This window comes from Bos grunniens, chromosome 2 (assembly GCF_055505025.1).
Source record: "Bos grunniens cultivar Pamir isolate PY7600 chromosome 2, Bosgru_T2T1.0, whole genome shotgun sequence".
Lineage (NCBI taxonomy): Eukaryota > Metazoa > Chordata > Mammalia > Artiodactyla > Bovidae > Bos > Bos grunniens.
Genome location: NC_141166.1, coordinates 29,391,454 through 29,408,449, shown reverse-complemented (window position 1 = coordinate 29,408,449; position 16,996 = coordinate 29,391,454). Strand labels below are relative to the sequence as shown.

General features: G+C 58.4%; 1 protein-coding gene across 16 annotated transcripts in view; it reads left to right on the top strand.

The window, feature by feature from the left end:
- SPEG (striated muscle enriched protein kinase) overlaps positions 1-16,312 on the top strand; it is a 58,780-nt gene extending 42,468 nt beyond the window's left edge. For 15 of the 16 annotated variants that reach the window (XM_086338431.1, XM_086338442.1, XM_086338423.1 and 12 more), the window contains 19 exons: positions 1,062-1,119; positions 1,670-1,747; positions 1,854-2,032; positions 2,560-2,586; positions 3,209-3,361; positions 3,524-3,566; positions 4,841-4,909; positions 5,147-7,148; positions 7,641-7,772; positions 10,848-10,964; positions 11,116-11,283; positions 11,382-11,504; positions 11,654-11,821; positions 11,947-12,562; positions 13,037-13,276; positions 13,357-13,580; positions 14,415-14,490; positions 14,715-14,864; positions 15,239-16,312. In XM_086338431.1, the coding sequence (XP_086194557.1) occupies positions 1,062-1,119; positions 1,670-1,747; positions 1,854-2,032; positions 2,560-2,586; positions 3,209-3,361; positions 3,524-3,566; positions 4,841-4,909; positions 5,147-7,148; positions 7,641-7,772; positions 10,848-10,964; positions 11,116-11,283; positions 11,382-11,504; positions 11,654-11,821; positions 11,947-12,562; positions 13,037-13,276; positions 13,357-13,580; positions 14,415-14,490; positions 14,715-14,864; positions 15,239-15,431 (4,816 nt within the window). In that variant the 3' untranslated portion in view covers positions 15,432-16,312. The remainder of the gene's footprint in view (positions 1-1,061; positions 1,120-1,669; positions 1,748-1,853; positions 2,033-2,559; positions 2,587-3,208; positions 3,362-3,523; positions 3,567-4,840; positions 4,910-5,146; positions 7,149-7,640; positions 7,773-10,847; positions 10,965-11,115; positions 11,284-11,381; positions 11,505-11,653; positions 11,822-11,946; positions 12,563-13,036; positions 13,277-13,356; positions 13,581-14,414; positions 14,491-14,714; positions 14,865-15,238) is intronic. The other variant, XM_086338409.1, reaches the window with a different exon arrangement.
- The last annotated feature ends 684 nt before the right edge of the window (positions 16,313-16,996 follow it).

The window sequence follows — 16,996 nt, the reverse complement described above, 5'->3', positions numbered from 1 at the left end:
GCTTCTCTGGTTGCGGAGCACAGGCTCTAGAGAGCATGGGCTCCAGGAGTTGTGGCACACAGACCTAGTTGCTCTGAGGCATGTGAGATCTTCTTGGAATAGGGATCAAACCTGTGTCCCCTGCACTGGCAGGTGGATTCTTAACCACTGGACCACCAGGGAAGTCCAAGACATCTTATAAACACTTCACAGAATGGAGTCTGGAGATGTGTGTGAAGACCAACATTTTTTAGCTTAAATTTACAAAGTACCTGATGTATGGCTGGCAGTGTTCTAGGAGCTTTACCAACATCTGTTTCATTATCATGTATACTTATCTCTCGGAATTTTATTATCCCCATTTTATAGATGATGAAACTAAGGTGTAACGAGATAAAGTAATTCACCCAAGATCACACAGTCGGCAAGAGGCACATGATTTTTACCATGGAATGCAGTACAGTATATCCAAACATTTGCAGCGACCCCCATTTCAGATGCACGTTAATACTAGGCTTTATTTGGGAGGCTCTTCTCATACAAAATGGATTTTATTCTTTCATAAGAGCTGTAAAGTCACACTGAGGTAAGGATGCTGGGCAGCTGGCTTGTCACTGCCACGAGTAGGGTGACCATGTCTTACATGCTAGCCTCCCAGTCTGCACTGTTAGAACCCAGACCTCAGCAAAATGACAAATTTTTATGTGTCATGGGCCTTCTGGGTCATTCTCAAATACAGTCAAGAGGTTCCATCCACAGTCAACAAAATGCTGCTCTAACTTGAACCTTACAGACACTTCACAGGGTAGGTGAGAAGAACATTATCCCTATTTGACACCGGCAGGAACCTAGGCTCAGAGAGGTTAGGTGACTTGCCTGAGATCCCACAGCAAGTGAGAGTTCAAGCAGGGTTGTCCCATCTACGCACCCGGATGACGGGAAGGGGAAGATGCAGTTGATAACTGGTAGCAGATGTGCTTTTTGGGGAAAGAGAACCCTGTGCTGAGCTGGGACCCAACCGGAGCTCTGGGAGTGGGCCCAGCTGTTGGCACTGGTCACTGTTTCCTTGATCCAGGACATAGCTGCACAGAAGAGCTTCTGGAGCGAATGGCCAGGAAACCCACCGTGTGTGAGTCTGAGGTGAGGGCAGTGGGTGGGAGGGGCCAGGCTGGGCACCAGCGTTCACCCACCTGATCTCTGAGACCCGAGGGGTGCATCCCAGGTGTGCCATCTGTGGCCACAAACAGGCCAAGGTGGTGTGGATAGCACTGTTAGGCAGGCAGCAGACCCCCACACTGGGACTTGCACTGTCTTCTATAAATCTCAGCACCTACCCTGGCCTCCAGCTCTGTTGCTTCTCAGTCTTCCTCACATAAAGATCACGCAGACGTTACCCCAGAAGGAGCCCCATCCAGACTCTGTTCAGTTTCAGTGCTATCCTGCCGTATAGGGCTGTACAAATTGTGCACTGCACAATTCTACTTATTATCATGTAAATGGTGTCCTCCTCTAATTGTGCTGTGCTCAGCCTGTGCAGCTGTACATGGAAACCCTGAACCTCAGTAACCCCAAACCTATGTATCGGCCCCCTCCTGAAGGCCACTTCCCAGGCATAGCCTGGCTTCTTGCCACAACCCTTGTGGTGATCAAACATAATACTCCCTGGACTCTGGGCCTCCTGTCTCCACAGATCCGGGCCTACATGCGGCAGGTACTAGAAGGAATATGCTACTTGCACGAGAACCACGTGCTGCACCTGGATGTCAAGGTGCGATGCAGGTGGGGGTGGGAGCAGGCAGCACCTGTGGGAGCCAGGCCCCTGGGTTGTCCTCCCCTCAGCCCTCAGCTCTCACGTCTCGCCTTGTGTCCCACAGCCCGAGAACCTGCTGGTGTGGGATGGTGTTGAGGGCGAGGAGCAGGTGAGGATCTGTGACTTTGGGAACGCTCAAGAGCTGACACCGGGAGAGCCCCAGTATTGCCAATACGGCACACCTGAGTTCGTGGCGCCCGAGATTGTCAACCAGACCCCTGTGTCTGGAGTCACTGACATCTGGTAACATTGGCATGCTGGGCTTCTGGGGTGGGCCGGGGCAGCTTCCCCCCATGCCATGCTGAGGACTCACTCAGGGGCAGAGAGGAGCTTTACTAAGCCTGGATGCCTGCCTTCTCTGACAGTCAGCTGCTGACCTTGCTCACAGGGGTCTCCTGCCCTTGTTACTACCTCCCTTTCCTCCCTCAAGGCCAACCCAGCCACTCAAGGCCTCAGCCCTATAGTCCTGGGTGCCACACCTCCCCACCTACAGCCACCTTGCCTCACCCCCAAGTGAAGCAGGCATAGTCTCTTGGTCCGCAGATTCCTCCAGACTTCCTAGGCCAGCCTTGCCATGATCCTTGAGTCCTCCAGGCACGTTGTGACCTCTGGATTCAGGGTCTTCCCCAAAGGAGACTCCCTGTACCTGTTTGTCCATGGCAGTGTTCACAGGGAGGACCCTTCCTCAGTAGATCAGCAGTGGCCAGAGGATTGCTCACTTCTGGTGGAGCGGGGCTTCCCTCTTACCGCTCACTCTCCTTTCCCCACAGGCCCGTGGGTGTCGTCGCCTTCCTCTGGTAAGAGCCCCTCTGCTCTCAGGAACCCCGTCTCCTAACAGTTTCTCGTAGAAGGCCCAAACGTTGGCAGAGCCTGGGGCAACAGAACATTTGAGGGCTGCAGCCTGCCCCTTCTCTTCCATGCCCTGGCTGCTTCCTACACTGGAAGGGGCCTCACGAGCATAAACGTGGACACGCTGCCTGCGTGTCCAAGCTTTGTCCACCGCCATGTGCCTCCATAAGGGGCGGACACGCTGGTAGTATGCTTGGGAAGGCCAGTGCTGACTCATTGCCATTAAGACAGGGGACTAGTCCAGAAGACTAGAAAGGGAAGGGCCGGGGCTCCGGGGACATATCCCCTGGCCACAGACTCCTCACTGCAGGGACGGGCCGCAGCTGGGGGAGGGCTGGCACAGGTCTGCTAGAGCACGGGCCGAGGGCAGGGGTCTGGCTGCCCAGGGCTCAAGGCAGTGCTGCCATCAGGGGGCCGAATAGGGGCAGGACGGGCAAGTATCTGCAAGATTCTGCACAGATTCACCCAGCGCCCCCTCCCGTCCCCAGCCCTGTGCTCCTGCTGGCTTCCTACTCTCTCCTCTCAGCCCCAGGCGCCCCACCCTCACTGCAGCCCTCTCCACCCATGCAGCCTGACCGGAATCTCCCCGTTCGTTGGGGAAAATGATCGGACGACATTGATGAACATCCGAAACTACAACGTGGCCTTCGAGGAGACCACGTTCCTGAGCCTGAGCAGGGAGGCCCGGGGCTTCCTCATCAAAGTGCTGGTGCGGGACCGGCTGTGAGTACGAGACCCAAGGAGCCTCCCCGCTGCAGAGTTCCCCCACGCCGCCCCAAGCCTTTGCCTGTAGACAGTCAGTCCCCCAACTCCTTAGTGGCCCCGTTTTCCCAAACGTTTAATGAATGAATGATAAATGCCTTTTTAATACTCCTTCCTTTACAGGAGGCCTACTGCAGAGGAGACCCTGGAACATCCTTGGTTTAAAGTGAGTCTTGTCTTGCGAAACGGTGGTAGAAGAGATGGAAGGAAAGAGAACGTTATTAGCAGCTCCATTTATTGAGTCCCTCCTGTGTGCAGTAACCATGATATGCATTTTATTTACGTATAATCTGTTAGCCTCACAATAGCTCTACAAAGGAAGGTATTATCACTCCCCTTTGGCTGATAAGGAAACTGAGGCTCAAATTGGGGTATCATGGACTGCAAGGCACAGGTCTGACCTGCCCCCTTCCCTGACATCCTAGGGATCCTCACGAGAGTTCTTCTTGGCTCTTGAGCCCAGCCCTGGGCCTCCTCACTCCTGGGGCTCACCTCTCTCCTGCCTTGGTCCTGCATACTGTGGTTGGTGGGTGGCCTGGCTGGTTTGTCCTCTTGGTTTTGAGCTCCCTATGGGCAGAGTTCTCACTCATCTTCAAACCCCAGCACCGCAGGGCATAGCACCAGGCAGAGGGAGGGGTTCAGCAAATGACCCAGTAAAAGCAAACTGTTCATGGAGAACTGTGCTGGGTCAACAGAAGGCTGAGGTCATTCTGGTATCTGTGCTTGGAATACAAGCCTGGTCTCTCAGATAAGAAACGAGCTCTGAAAAGGACAGCCTGGGTGGGTGGCTGAGGAGAGCATCTGAGGTCTAGCCCACCAAGGCTGCAGATGTCTGGGGCTCTGGCTCTTCAGGAAGCCAGTTGGTAAACTGGGGAGCAGGTTTCAAGTGAGGGGCCTGAGCACAGGCCTCCCAGGACAGCCAGTGTACCATGATAGGGCAAGCCCTGGTGTAAGGTCTGGAGTCTGGGAGCCACTGATTTCCTCTCTCTGTACTTGCACTTGTGCTCAGTCGCTTCAGTCGTGTCGGACTCTTTGCAGTGCTATGGCCTGTAGCCCACCAGGCTCCTCTGTCCATGGGATTCTCCAAACAAGAATACTGGAGTGGGTTGCTGTGTCTTCCTCCACGGGATCTTCCTGACCCAGGGATGGAACCCACATCTCTAACGTCTTCTGCATTGGCAGGCGGGTTCTTTACCACTAGCACCATGTGAGAAGCCTGAGGTGCCTCTCCATTTAGCTTCAGGGAATTTGTCCACATGTGGGCACCTTGACGGTGGGAGTTGTTGTGACAGACCCCCCTGGGAAGGGAGCCTGAGGAGCTCAGACTCGATGCTGCTGTATCTGCTGTCCCCTCCTGTGGACGTTATCTCTGCACTGCTGAAGCCCGAGCGTTAGGGTTGATGGAGGACTTTCCCTCAGGCCCTCTTTCTTGGTTTACAGGCACAGGCAAAGGGTGCAGTGGTGAGCACGGATCACCTAAAGCTATTCCTCTCCCGGCGGAGGTGGCAGGTAAACTTGGCTGAGCCCCACCTCTGCCTTCTTCTTCAACATGCTACAGCTTGCTCTAATGCTGCCTTTTCTGTCAGATGCTCTCACTTCTGTGCATCTATCTTCATACACTTTTTAATTCTCTCGGCTGCCACGTCTGCCTGCGTTAGGCCTTCTCCCCTGAGGATGAGGTGGGCCTGAGTGGGTCAGTTTGGCCCCGAAGGGCCCTCAGGTCTGACTCTGGTACCCTGTCTCCAGCGCTCCCAGATCAGCTACAAGTGCCACCTGGTGCTGCGCCCCATCCCGGAGCTGCTGCGAGCACCCCCGGAGCGGGTGTGGGTGGCCGTGCCCCGAAGACCACCCCCTAGTGGAGGGCTGTCCTCATCATCCGACTCTGAAGAGGAAGAGCTGGAGGAGCTGCCCTCTGTGCCCCGACCTCTGCAGCCTGAGTTTTCGGGCTCCCGGGTGTCCCTCACTGACATTCCCACTGAGGATGAGGCCCTCGGGGCCCTGGAGGCTGGGGCGGCCACCCCCATGGACTGGCAGGAACAAGGAAAGGCCCCCTCTCAGGACCAGGAGGCCCCCAGCCCTCAGGCACTCCCCTCCCCAGGCCAGGAGTCCCCGTCCGGGCCCAGCCCCCGGCGGGCAGAGCTCCGCAGGGGCAGCTCGGCTGAGAGCGCCCTGCCCCGGGCCGGGCCGAGGGAACCGGGCCGGGGCCTGCACAAGGCAGCGTCCGTCGAGCTGCCGCAGCGCCGAAGCCCCAGCCCGGGGGCCACCCGCCTGACCCGAGGAGGCCTGGGTGAGGGCGAGTATGCCCAGAGGCTGCAGGCCCTGCGCCAGCGGCTGCTGAGGGGTGGCCCCGATGATGGCAAGGTCAGCGGCCTCAGGGGCCCCCTGCTGGAGAGCCTGGGGGGCCGGGCTCGTGACCCCCGGCTGGCGCGGGCAGCCTCCAGCGAGGCAGCACCCCACCACCAGCACCCACCTGAGGCTCGGGGCCTGCAGAAGAGCAGTAGCTTCTCGCAGGGTGAGGCAGAGCCCCGGGGCCGGCACCGCCGAGCAGGGGCACCCCTTGAGATCCCCGTGGCCCGGCTGGGGGCCCGCAAGCTGCAGGAGTCTCCCTCCTTGTCCGCCCTCAGCGAGGCCCAACCACCTAGCCCCGTGCGGCCCAGTGCAGCCAAGCCCAGCATCCCTAAGTCTTCAGAACCTCCTGTGGGCACCCCCAGTGAGGCTGCACAGCCTCCAGCACCCCAGCCTGCCCGAGAGAAGGCCCCAGAATCTACGCCAGAACCAGCTCGGGGCCCCAAGCCCACACAGCCCCCGACAGCTCTGCAAACCCTAGCGCCTCCGCTCACTCCGTATGCGCAGATCATGCAGTCGCTCCAGCTGCCAGGCCAGGCGCAAGGCCCCCCACAGGGCGCAGTCGTATCTCCTACATCTCGGTCTCCAGCATCTCGGTTGGAACCCAAGCCCCACCCGGCTGTGTTCTCCAGGGTGGCCTCCCCACCTCCGGGAGCCTCCGAGAAGCGCCTGCTGCCGGGAGCCGGAGCAACCCCAGGGCCAGCCGAAAAAGCCCGGGTCCCGGCGGTCCCCCGCAGGCCAGGAAGCAGTCTCAGCAGCAGCATCGAGAACCTGGAGTCGGAGGCCGTGTTCGAGGCCAAGTTCAAGCGCAGCCGGGAGTCGCCCCTGTCGCGGGGGCTGCGGCTGCTGAGCCGCTCGCGGTCGGAGGAGCGCGGCCCCTTCCGCGGGGCTGAGGAGGAGGACGGCATTTACCGGCCCAGCCCGGCGGGCACGCCGCTGGAGCTGGTGCGACGGCCCGAGCGCTCGCGCTCCGTGCAGGACCTCAGGGCGGTCGGGGAGCCGGGCCTCGTGCGCCGCCTCTCGCTGTCGCTGTCCCAGCGTCTGCGGCGGACCCCGCCCGCGCAGCGCCACCCGGCCTGGGAGCCCCGCGGCGGGGACGGCGAGAGCTCGGAGGGCGGCAGCTCGGCGCGGGGCTCCCCGGTGCTGACGGTGCGCCGGAGGCTCAGCTCCACGCTGGAGCGGCTGTCGAGCCGGTTGCAGCGCAGCGGCAGCAGCGAGGACTCGGGGGGCGCGTCGGGCCGCAGCACGCCGCTGTTCGGCCGGCTGCGCAGGGCCACGTCCGAGGGCGAGAGTCTGCGGCGCCTGGACCTCGCGCAAAATCAGCTGGCGGCCCAAGCCGGCGCCGCCACGCCTTCCGCGGAGTCCCTGGGCTCCGAGGCCAGCGCTACGTCGGGCTCCTCTGGTGAGAAGGGGCCCCAGGAGGCGAAAGCGTAAACAGGTGTGGTGGGATCTGGCGGGGGCGAGGCTGGTATGTCAGGTGCGGGGAGAATGAGAGGGCCAGGGACTCCCAGCGCAAAGAAGCGGAGACATTTCTGGAGGCCCCCAGGACAGAACTGGCAGGACTAGGGCGGCAGAAGGCTGAAGGATAGAGGCTCTTGCAGGAGCCGGCCGGTGTCGAGGCTTAGTCGCTTCGAGTCTTTGTGACTCTTTGTGGCCCTATGGACTGTGGCCTGCCAGGCTCATTTGTTCATGGAATTCTCCAAGCAAGAATACTGGAGTGGGTTGCCATGCCCTTCTCCAGGGGATCTTCCCAACACCCAGGGATTGAACCCTGGGTTTCCTGCATTTCAGGCAGATTCTTTACCGACTGAACCACCAGGGAAGGGTCAGGGCTAGAAGTTCTCTATTCCCTGGTAGTGGCTGGGCAAGTGCTCACAGGCTTGGTTCTTCACAGCTCCTGCAGAAAGTCGAAGCCGCCTGCGCTGGGGCCTCTCTCGGCTGCGGAAGGACAAGAGGTTGTCACAGCCTAACCTCTCTGGCAGTGTCCAGGAGGATTTGGGTCACCAGTATGTGCGCAGTGAGTCAGGTAATCCAGGCCTGCTGGGTGAGTAGCCCCCTGCGAGCCCCAGGGAAAAGTTATAGCCGGGTATAACTTGGCTACAAGTTGTAGCTTGGAGGAGCCCTGGCAGTGGTGGAGGGGGCCTGGAGTCAGGAAAGAACAACAATCATCATAATTGCTTCAGCTGCCATTAATTAGCAACACCAAGTGTCCTTTAAGCACTTAACAAGCATTGCCTCACTCGCCCCTCGAACATTGCTTAGGAGCTAGTTTTGTCATCTGCCTATTTTACAGGTGAGGGAACAGAGGCTTAGCCATGCTAAGTAGCTTGTCCAAGTCACAGAGCTGATAGTAAGTTGGACTGTATGACCCTCTGCACCCAGAGCCCAGAAGTGGCTTTGTGATATCGTACTAATGCCTTTCTTTGGTCAGCTGCCCACCCCCACCACACAGAGGTCTCTGTCCCTGGGTGTGATTCTGATGGAGCTCAGGATCGGACTCCCTGTCCCTCAGCGCCCCCTGTGCTGTGTGTACACAGGATTGTTGTGTGTGTTCTCATTTGCGTCCAACTCTTTGCGACCCCACGGATTATAGCCCGCCAGGCTCCTCTGCCACGGAATTTTCCAGGCATGAATACTGGGGTGGGTTGCCATTTCCCGCTCCAGGGGATCTTCCTGACCCAGGGATCAAACCCTCGTTTCTTGAGTCTCCAGCATTAGCAGGCAGATGCTTTACCCCCTGAGCCATCTGGGAAGCCTGTGAACGTGCTCCCAAAGACACTCTTTCTCTCCCAGCCCAGAGGCCCACAGTCTGGACTGTGCCTTCAACCTTCCATTTCTCTATAGCCCTGAACACCCGATCGCCCCTCCCTATCCCCTCTGCCCCCACCAAAGGCTCTGCACACAGACAAGCCACCTCCGGGGCTCTTTCCTGGGGGGAGCAACACCTGGGATATGCCCTGGTCTATCTCTCTGCCCACGTCCCGGGGCTACGGCGGGGGAGGTATTTCCCCCCTGGGTCACCTCAGTCCTCCCCTTGAAAGTGGGGAGCATTACTCACGGATGGCAGAAGTTCAGGAGGCCAGGGTTTCCAGACCAACCTGCAGAGAGGAGCAGGCCCACCACACCAGGCTACATGCAGGGCCTTTATCAGTCATAGATCTCTTCTCCAGTTTCCGATAAAACTCCTCAGAACTGTTCCAGATGCATCTCAGCAGGGCTCATGACTGAACATGTGACCTCGTCCCTCCTTGGCTGGTGGTGGGGGAGTCTGGGCATCTCACTCTAGGCAGTGGGTGGAGGGGGCTGTAGTGAGGGAAGAGGAGGGAGGGAGGCCGGCCGGTGGGGGCAGGGGCAGGGAAGGAGGGGTGGGGGGTGGGGGGTTGCATAGAGAGAGAAGCCAGCCCAAGGCCTGGGGACAGTTTATCCCTTTCCACCTGGGGCCCCCCCTCCCGACTCCATGTTGCTTGTGCAGCTGGTTTCTTGCCAAGGCCATGTCTCCTTACTTCATCCTCTGCCCCTCTCCCCTCGGGAAGAAGGCTGTCCCACATCCACCTTCCCAAGTCGGGCTGGCCCCTGGGAGGATCATGAGTGGGACTGGCAGAGCTGGACCAGGGTCACTTTTCATCTCTCCTTCTCCTTGGCTCCGTCTCTCTCCCTGCTACCCAGTATCCTCCTTGATCTGAAAGTGGTCATTGACAAAACCATATTCCCTTTATGTTGATGGCACCTGGGTGTGGGAGCCCTCCTAGGGGAGCGCTGGGGTACAGTGGGAAAAGGGGCAGGCTGACGTCCTGTCAGCCTCTTCTGCAGATCCTCTTCTCCCAGCTCATCCACACCCCGCCCCCTGCTGGTTCCGCAGACAGGCAGGAGCCAGGGCTCCCAGGTGTATCTACCTCTCAGTCCACATGAAAGAAATCCACCTCCCACACACACCACTACCATCACCAGACCAGGATGGGATTTTTCTAAAAAGACATTCCCAGGGAGCAGAAGTGCAAATCCTCAGGGCACTAATGAGCCACAAGGCCAGCAAAGACCTGGAGCAAAGGCAGTGGCCATCTGCAGCCCTGCCGTGGGCCCATTCACCAGCCTGCTGTGAAGCCAGCTTTGCTGAAACAGCCTCTTTGGGGGTCTGTGCTGGCTTCTCCACTGGGCATGTTAACGAGATAATAATCACAACAATAGAAGCTAGCATCTATGAGCGTTTATTATATGTTAGACATCTGCTAAGCGCTTTACTTGCCTCTTTGAATGCTCATGACAACTCTGTGAGCTTGGTGTTATTTTCCTCAATTTACAGACATGGTCTAAGGTCATGTAGACACGGTGTCTTTCTGTTTCAAAAGCTCTTGCCACTTAGCTGATCTGTAGGAGGGTGTAGAAGGTCTGGGACAGGTGCCCCAGACCCTAGCGGGGACAAGGGATGGGGGAGACTGACACACTTTCAGGGTCTGCCCCAGGTTTGCCTTGACTTTAGGTCTTTTGAAATTGCACATTTTGACTGAATGTATGTTCAGTCTTGGGAGTCTCAGTTCAGGTCACCAGCTCCTGTCACTTGTCCTATAGTACCCCAGAATGAATGGGTATTGCAGGAGCTTAACCATTGTAGTTTTTCAATATTTGTTTTCATCTTATTTAGCAAGTGCTTATAGGGACTTCCCTGGCATTCCAGTGGTTAAGACTCTGCTACCACTGCAAGGGGGCTCGAGTTCAATCCCTGGTCAGGGAACTAAGATCTTGCATGCCGTGCAGCATAGTCAAATAAAAATAAAACAAAACCAGGTGTTTGTAGAGCACTTACTTAGTGCCAAGCTGTGCTTAAAGTGACTTACAAACATACAAGGTAGCAACTACGACATGTCTTCAATAATCAGTGAAGGGAAAAGATAGTTGTACACACAGCAAGTGCCTGGGAAAGTCATGCTCACCCCAAAGGAAATTCTCAAAGGCAAGACCTCCTTCCCCCATCTGCCTGGGAAGAGATGGCCTTTCACTCTGCCCTCTGCAGGCAGTGCTAGCTCTCACATGCCTCCTCCCCTCCATCAGCGGTGAGGGAGCCGGGGTTCCCGCAGACCCATGACCATCTTTGCTGTCGCTTCAGACTTTCCCCCAGTCTTCCACATCAAACTCAAGGACCAGGTGCTGCTGGAGGGAGAGGCAGCCACCCTGCTCTGCTTGCCGGCAGCCTGCCCTGCACCCCACATCTCCTGGATGAAAGGTGAGGCGATCACATCTCCTCCAGAGAGAGAGGAGTAGGCAGGTGGCCCCACGGCCAGGGGATGTTCAGCGGGAAGTGGCAGCTGAGGGGGCCCAGAGGACGCATGTGCTACTTCACTCTGCAGCCCGTCCTTCTCCTCTTTTGCCCGCAGACAAGCAGTCCCTGCGGTCAGAGCCCTCGGTGATCATCGTGTCCTGCAAAGATGGTCGTCAGCTACTGAGCATCCCCCGGGCGGGCAAGCGGCATGCGGGGCTCTATGAGTGCTCCGCCACCAACGTCCTTGGCAGCATCACCAGCTCCTGTACCGTGGCTGTGGCTCGTGAGTCCAGGGCAGGGACCCAGGAGGCAGTGATGTGGGTGGTGGGACAGGACTCGATGGGGTGCAGGGGCTCACTGGGGCTCCACTTCTCTCACCAGGTACCCCAGGAAAGCTAGCTCCTCCCGAGGTGCCCCAGACCTACCAGGACACAGCACTGGTGCTCTGGAAGCCGGGAGACAGCAAGGCGCCTTGCACATACACGCTGGAGCGGCGGGTGGATGGTGAGGGACTGGCAGGCTGGTCAGGGGTGGGGGGCAGGTGGAGAGTGAAGTTGGGGAGACAAGTACCTTCCCTGAGCTCCTCACAGATGGCACTGGGAGCTTGGGCCACCTCTTCTGTGGCCTCAGCCCCTGCCCCATGCTGCCTGTAGGGGAGTCTTCCTGGCACCCCGTGAGCTCGGGCATCCCCGACTGCTACTACAACGTGACCCACCTACCAGTGGGCGTGACTGTGAGGTTCCGTGTGGCCTGTGCCAACCGTGCTGGGCAAGGGCCTTTCAGCAACCCTTCTGAGAAGGTCCTCGTCAGGGGCGTGCAAGGTCAGTGGGATGGCGGGGGTGGCCAGGGAGGGCAGGGTTACTGAGCTCCAGGTCCAGCCCCTTCTTGGAGCACCTGGTTTTGCCCCTGAGGCACCATGGTGATGGTTTTCTCTGTCTCTACTTAGATTCCTCAGCTCTGCCATCTGCTGCTCACAGAGATGCCCCTGTTACCTCAGGGCCAGCCAGGGCCCCGCCTCCTGACGCTCCTACCTCACTGGCCCCTCCCCTGAGCCCCTCCCCAGCTCCTGCTCCCCCAGGCCCCCAGGCAGCCCCTCTCGGCCCTTCATCTTCCCCAGCACCCCCCAGCCAGGCCTTGTCCTCCCTCAAGGCTGTGGGTCCACCACCCCAAACCCCCCCACGAAAGCACCGGGGCCTGCAGGCTGCCCAGCAAGTAGAACCTACCCCACCCAGTGCCCAGGACTCCCCAAGTGAGCCCAGGTCTTCCGTCCCTGACACTGGGACCCCCATCCCAGCCTCTGCCCCTCAAGTGGTGAAAACAGCCTCTTCCTCAATGCCCCTGTATATGGTGACCTCCTTTGTGTCTGCACCACCAGCCCCTGAGCCCCCAGCCCCCGAGCCCCCTCCTGAGCCCACCAAAGTGACTGTGCGGAGCCTCAGCCCAGCCAAGGAGGTGGTTGGCTCCCCTGGGGGTGGTCCCCCCAGGGCTCCTAAGCCAGAGGGCACCACTCTTCGACAGGGCCTTCCTCAGAAACCATACACCTTCCTGGAGGAGAAGGCCAGGCAAGCGGGACCAGGGCTGGGGGAGGGAAGGAGGACAGAGGTGGGGAGTACATGGAGCTTTGGCAGCAACAGGGGTTCAGAGAGAAGACCAGCCTGGCTGGGGAGTTGGGGGTGCCTGGGAAGATGAGATCTGGGTCCTTAGCCTGAGTAAGTTCAGATTTTCTCTGTGCCAGGCGTCATGCCCAGCGCTTTGGCCTCATGATCTTAATTTTCACAACTGAAAATTAAAGAGGGACGTTGCATTATTCCATTCCATGGATGGGTTGGGGAGGTTACAGGATATGCCTGAAGTGCCGAGTCAGTGAAGAGCAGAGCTGGGACTCAAACCCAGGATCCCAGGAGTGAACTCCAGGGCCCACCCTGGGAACCACAGCATCCTTGCTCCCAGGGATCCCTGCTTACCCTCTGCTTAGTTGGCACAGTACAAGTGCTCCCTCCCTCCTCTGAGCCTATGATATGCCCCCCAATGCATAGGGGTCGCTTTGGTGTGGTGCGCGCCTGCCGGGAGAATGCCACTGGGCGAACATTCGTGGCCAAGATTGTGCCATACGCGGCCGAGGGCAAGCGGCAGGTCCTGCAGGAGTACGAGGTGCTGAGGACCCTGCACCACGAGCGGCTCATGGCCCTGCACGAAGCCTACATCACCCCGCGCTACCTCGTGCTCATCGCCGAGAGCTGCGGCAACCGGGAGCTTCTCTGTGGGCTCAGCGACAGGTGGCTGGGCATCTGGGCGGGCAGGGAGCTGGGGTGGGGGAGCTGGGCTCGGCTGTCCCCTGATACCCCCATCCCTCCAGATTCCGGTATTCAGAGGATGATGTGGCCACCTATGTGGTGCAGCTGCTACAAGGCCTGGATTACCTCCATGGCCGCCACGTGCTGCACCTGGACATCAAGCCAGACAACCTGCTGCTGGCCCCTGACAACGCCCTCAAGATCGTGGACTTTGGCAGTGCCCAGCCCTACAACCCCCAGGCTCTGCGGCCCCTGGGTCACCGCACGGGCACACTGGAGTTCATGGGTGAGGGCACCATGCTATCTAAGGGGGGAATGGGGTACTCGCAAAGGGGCAGCAGCCAGGGCTTACCCCACTTCACCCACACACGTGGCATTTATTGAGTGCTTACTGTATGTGAGCCGCGAATTAAGTCCTTTCCGTGGATTTTTTTCAATTTTTCTTCACAGTAGCCCTGGAGATTGACATAATATTACCTCTATTTTACAGATGAGGAAACAGAGGTGCAGGGAGGTGTTTGTTCAGTATCAGTGTACATGGTAGACCCAGGATGTGATAAACACAGGAGAATTGATTATTAATTTATATAAATAAGGGAAACTAGCTACCATTTAGCTACCTGCTAAATACTCTGTTCATCATCTCCATTCCCTAGAATAACTGTGCAAGCCACACTTTACAGAGGAGGAAATGGAAAGCCAGATGGGTTTAGTACAGTGCTCAGGGTCCTGTCACTAGAAGGGGCAGGCTGGGATTAGAGCCAGCCCAGCTGATTTCAGAGGCTCTTAATCTCGGTGTTGGCCATACTCTTCGTGAATGAGCGCCTACCTTTGGAGCTGATCTGAGACAGCTTGTGATCATCTGCTTCTTAGCTCCTCTGTAGTTCTGGGGACCCCCACACATACACATTCAGTGCCTGGGATGATTCCTCAGGTGCCCCAAGTCTCGCCTGGGGGCCATGCAGCCCACCAGTATCCGGGGCCTGCTGCTCTGCTTGTACCCATTGTCTGGTGACCTGGGCACCGTCCTGCTTCCCAAGCCCCCAGTGGCGTATTCTGCCTCTCTCTGCTCCCTTGCCACCCGGAAGCTGGCTCACCATGGGCTCTTGTCTCCTGTCAGCTCCTGAGATGGTAAAGGGAGACCCCATCGGCTCTGCCACGGACATCTGGGGAGCGGGTGTGCTCACTTACATCATGTGAGTGCCCCCAGGCCCCACCCTCTGCTTGCACCCCCACGTCCCCACCCACACATGCATGTGCACTAGTCATGCACACATACACACATGCATGTACACACACAAATATCCAGGTATCCTTGTCCCCGAGTGCTGTGCCCCTAGAAATCCCCACACTACTGTCCCCCTGGACCTGTGAGTTGACCCTCAATCTGCATCTCTTAACTGAACTGTCTCCTCTGCAGGCTCAGTGGACGCTCCCCATTCTATGAGCCAGACCCCCAGGAAACAGAGGCTCGCATTGTGGGGGGCCGCTTTGATGCCTTCCAGCTGTATCCCAACACATCCCAGAGTGCCACCCTCTTCTTGCGAAAGGTCCTCTCAGTACATCCCTGGTGAGTGGGTCTCACACCTGCCAGCCTCCCAGCATGACCTTCTCCCAGCCTCACACTGCCCTGGCCCAGCCCACACCTAAGCCCCCCAACTCCTACCCCACACCAATAATACACTGCTGCTGCTATTACTACGGTTACTACTCCTACTTCTCCTAAGTGGCTGTTCTGCCACCATTTAAAGCCCGTAACAGCCCTATGACACAGGCAGAATCATTGTCCCCATTTCAGAGACTGGGAAACTGAGTCCCAGAGATGTCCAGGCTCATTCCCTAGGGATGAATCCAGGATTGGGAGTCCTGTCTCTGGGAGGGTGGAGTCTGTCCTCCTCTGGGAGCCATGCCTCCAGCCTCACTGTCCCTGGCTTGGCCTGGCAGGAGCCGGCCCTCCGTGCAGGACTGCCTGGCTCACCCGTGGCTGCAGGATGCCTACCTGATGAAACTGCGCCGCCAGACACTCACCTTCACCACCAACCGGCTCAAGGAGTTCCTGGGCGAGCAGCGGCGCCGCAGGGCCGAGGCCGCCACCCGCCACAAGGTGCTGCTCCGCTCTTACCCAGGCAGCCCCTAGCGCCTCGGACCACAGCCCGGCCTTGCGGGCTTCGACTTGGGGTTCCCGCTGACGCCCCGGGACATTCCAGGGCCCCCGTGGAGCCGGGTGGGCCCAGGGGGGCTTCGGACACCACCAGCACCAACATCCGGCCGGGCTATTACCTCATGGACCTGTGGGGACAGAGACCCTGGGCTTCGGCCAATGCCACCCAGCTGGAGTCAGAGCCGGAGACCCATGGGCCAGGCTGGGTGGAGTCAGGATCAGGTCAAGAGGGACAAGGAGGGAATGGGCAAGTGAGGAAAAGAAGCTGAGGCATAGGGAGGGGGAGACTCTATGGAGGTTCCGGGGGAGGGAGACTGAGCATCTGGGGGAGAACCAACCCAAGAGGGTGTGAATGAATGGAGAGGAGGAAATGGGGGAAGCCCGGGGTGTCTACAGGCCAGGGGCTGGGAGTGTCACTGAAGCAGGGACAGGACGTGGAGACAGTGCCAGAGAGCCAGAGGCAGTAGGTGAGAGAGGGCAGCGAGGTGGGAGAGGGAGAGGAGAGAGGACTCAGGTGGGGGCGCGCGGCCAGCTGCCAGCCTCCCCAGAAGGAGAAGCGTGGAGGGCTGAAGGCTGGAGGCGGGGTCTCAAGCCAGCAGCGCTTTCCTCCTATCCCGGTGAACGCAGCGCTGGGCCCTCTGCGCTGGCCCGAGGATGTCCCCACCGCCTCTCTGTGGCCTTCACCCTCCTTCTCATTCATATTTATTTATTTATTGACTTTTATGAAGTCTCCCTGCCATCCAATCCCTCTTGCCTATGTTGTCCTGACCATCCCCACCCCACCCCCAGCCATCCAGCTGTCTGTGCAGCTGTCTGTCTATCTGTCACAAGGAAAATAAAAACAGCAAGCAGCAGGACCTATGTGTGTGGTCTATGGGGAGGGATGACTGGGGGGTACAGCGCGTACACAATGCCAGGGTACTGGGACGGGGCATTCCAGCCTTTTCTGGACCAGTGAGAACCGAGGTATACCACCTAGCACCTTAGGACCTTCCTCCCCTGCCCTCTGACCCTCCTGGCCCCTCACCTGTCCCTTATTCCTTGAGAAAGGAAAGATGTGGGTGTGTTTCTCCCTCTAAAGTTTCTGAAATCCTGGCAGGACCACTGAATCCCCACCCCCAGCCTCTAACTATATGGGTGGCCCCGACTTCTTCTCACATGTTCCATCATCGCAATGGGAGGATGCTGGGCTCTGGAAGGGACCAGCCCACACCCCCATCCTGGCTCAGCCTTCTTCACTCTGTTCAGGGGACAGGGCAGCTCTGTCCTGACCCCTGGAGCAGAGGGGGTTTCATCATGATGATTGGTGAGAGCAGATGGTGAAAGAGCTGTAGAGGAAAGCAGGGCAGGCTCATGCGCCCACGCTCTGTGTCAGAGCACCAATCAGCACACTCACACCAATCAGCTGTGAGTGCCGTCAGTGCGCCTGCTGCGATGGGGCCATAGATAAGGATTTTCTTGGGGCCCAGGGACACTAAGTCTGGCCCTTCTTATTCCCACGGCAAGCCAGGGATCCACTGGGTGCTAAGGTACCTTGACTC